This window comes from Otolemur garnettii, unplaced genomic scaffold (genome assembly GCF_000181295.1).
Source record: "Otolemur garnettii isolate 467f Iridium unplaced genomic scaffold, OtoGar3 scaffold00077, whole genome shotgun sequence".
NCBI lineage: Eukaryota > Metazoa > Chordata > Mammalia > Primates > Galagidae > Otolemur > Otolemur garnettii.
Genome location: NW_003852472.1, coordinates 1,292,376 through 1,294,274, shown reverse-complemented (window position 1 = coordinate 1,294,274; position 1,899 = coordinate 1,292,376). Strand labels below are relative to the sequence as shown.

Genomic DNA, 1,899 nt, shown 5'->3' with positions numbered 1-1,899 from the left:
AAAAAAAAAAAAAAATACCTTGAACCTCACAAATAAAGCTGCTTTGGAAACTGTGGAATATGAAAGGACAAACTAAGTAGTTGGATCAGAGGTAAATTATTGGTACAATGAGATAGAAACTGGACCACTGATTACACCCAGAATTTACCAGGTCATCCTGAATGTTTGCAAAGGTAGGTAAGCTGCAGGACTGACTTTGAATTCTTCCTGGCTGTCAGAGCAAAGAGACAGAATCAGGTGCTTGATTCATGATGGTATTGAGGGTGGGTAACAGCTGTGAAAAAGCATGCTCTGAGGCTGACTCTCGAAGGGCCACTTATGTGCATGGGTAACTGCTATCATCTATTGTGTTTACAGGTCTGCTGGAGGTGCTAGGCAATGAACCCAAGACTCCAGGACAGAGTGGTCTGAGCCATTCACGAAAGTAGAGGGAGTCCTGGGGAAGATGGCCATGGCCCCAAGCCCTTCCCTGGCGCAGATGTACAGTAGCCCCGTGGCAGTGGCTGTGTGGGAATGGCAGGATACGCTGGGCTCCTGGCACCCTTACAGTGCCACTGTCTGCAGCTACATTGAGCAGCAGTTTGTCCAGCAGAAGGGTCAGCGCTTTGGGCTCGGGAGCCTGGCTCATAGCATCCCTTTAGGCCAGGCTGACCCCTCACTGGCCCCATACATCATTGACCTCCCCAGCTGGACCCAGTTCCGCCAGGACACCGGTAAGACACTTCTTAACTCTGGCACACATCTGAGTGCCTGCTTTGGGCCAGGCACTGTGCAAACTATTGGGATTACTGAAGTGACTTAGAAAGCTTCCTCCCTACCCCTGAAGCACATGGTAGGAGGCGGGTACTGTGCTTGCATGTGTACCTTGTGGTAGAAGCAATGTTGTGCAACCACATCACAGGTCCTCCTGCCCCTTTCCCTTGGTATCCCAAACCAAAAATGCCTGCCTTGACCTCCAGAGATTCAAGGATCTCTTTGGAAGGTGAGCTGATAACAGTGGTGGGGCCAGGGTCATGCAGAAGATCTGGTTCCACCACTCGAACAGCAGTGTGACCTGAGCAGGGTACAGCACACTGCTGTGCATTTGTGTGTTTTGGGTTTTTTATTCTGCATTTTGATCAGTATTATTGAAGTAGAGCTACCAACTTTGTATTGTAATTATCAGCAGTATCTTAGAGTCTATGAAAACTCTGCCTCTCAGTCAGCTGGATATAGATAAATTCCTGGCTTTTATGGCACGTGCAGTTAGCTGAGAAAGACAGCAGGCAGGATAAATAGTAAGGAAATTGTGTATTGTGGTGGATAGCAATAAGTGTTAATCAGGGTATGGAGGTGTCAAGTGTTGGTAAAGGTCAATTTGAAGGTTGGCTCAGGTGATGAGGTCACTGAAAAGGGACAGAGACAGACCTGATGGAAGGGCAGGAAGGCAGGCCAGGTTGTTGGGGGATGGGGATTTTGTCACTAGATGGGGCTTTGGCTTTTATTGTGAAAGGGAGCACTGTGGGAGGGGTTGGGCAGAAAGGTGCTATTGTCTGTTTTTGGGGCTAAAAGCATCCCCCTAGCTGCTGTGGTCCAGAGAAGTGCAAGAAAGTAATTGCAATAATCTATCTTGTGGCAAGTGCTATTGAAAGTGTAGACCGAACTGATTTTCTTCTTAATCTTCAGGTTTGGTTAAGAATATAAGCTAAGGGGCTCGGCGCCTATAGCTCAACCGGCTAAGGCGCCAGCCACATACAGCTAAGGTGGTGGGTTCAAATCCCCAGCCCGGACCCGCCAAACAACAATGACAGCTGCAACCAAAAAATAGCCAGGTGTTGTGGTGGGCACCTGTAGTCCCAGCTACTTGGGAGGCTGAGGCAGGAGACTCGCTTGAGCCCAGGAGTTGGAGGTTGCTATGAG

General features: G+C 48.9%; 1 protein-coding gene across 3 annotated transcripts in view; it reads left to right on the top strand.

The window, feature by feature from the left end:
* The window catches only part of DTX2 (deltex E3 ubiquitin ligase 2), a 48,142-nt gene that overhangs the window by 18,228 nt on the left and 28,015 nt on the right, over nt 1–1,899 (top strand). For all 3 annotated transcript variants that reach the window (XM_023515712.1, XM_003794179.3, XM_023515711.1), the window contains exon 3: nt 358–713. In XM_023515712.1, coding sequence (XP_023371480.1) covers nt 446–713 — 268 coding nt within the window. In that variant the 5' untranslated portion in view covers nt 358–445. The remainder of the gene's footprint in view (nt 1–357; nt 714–1,899) is intronic.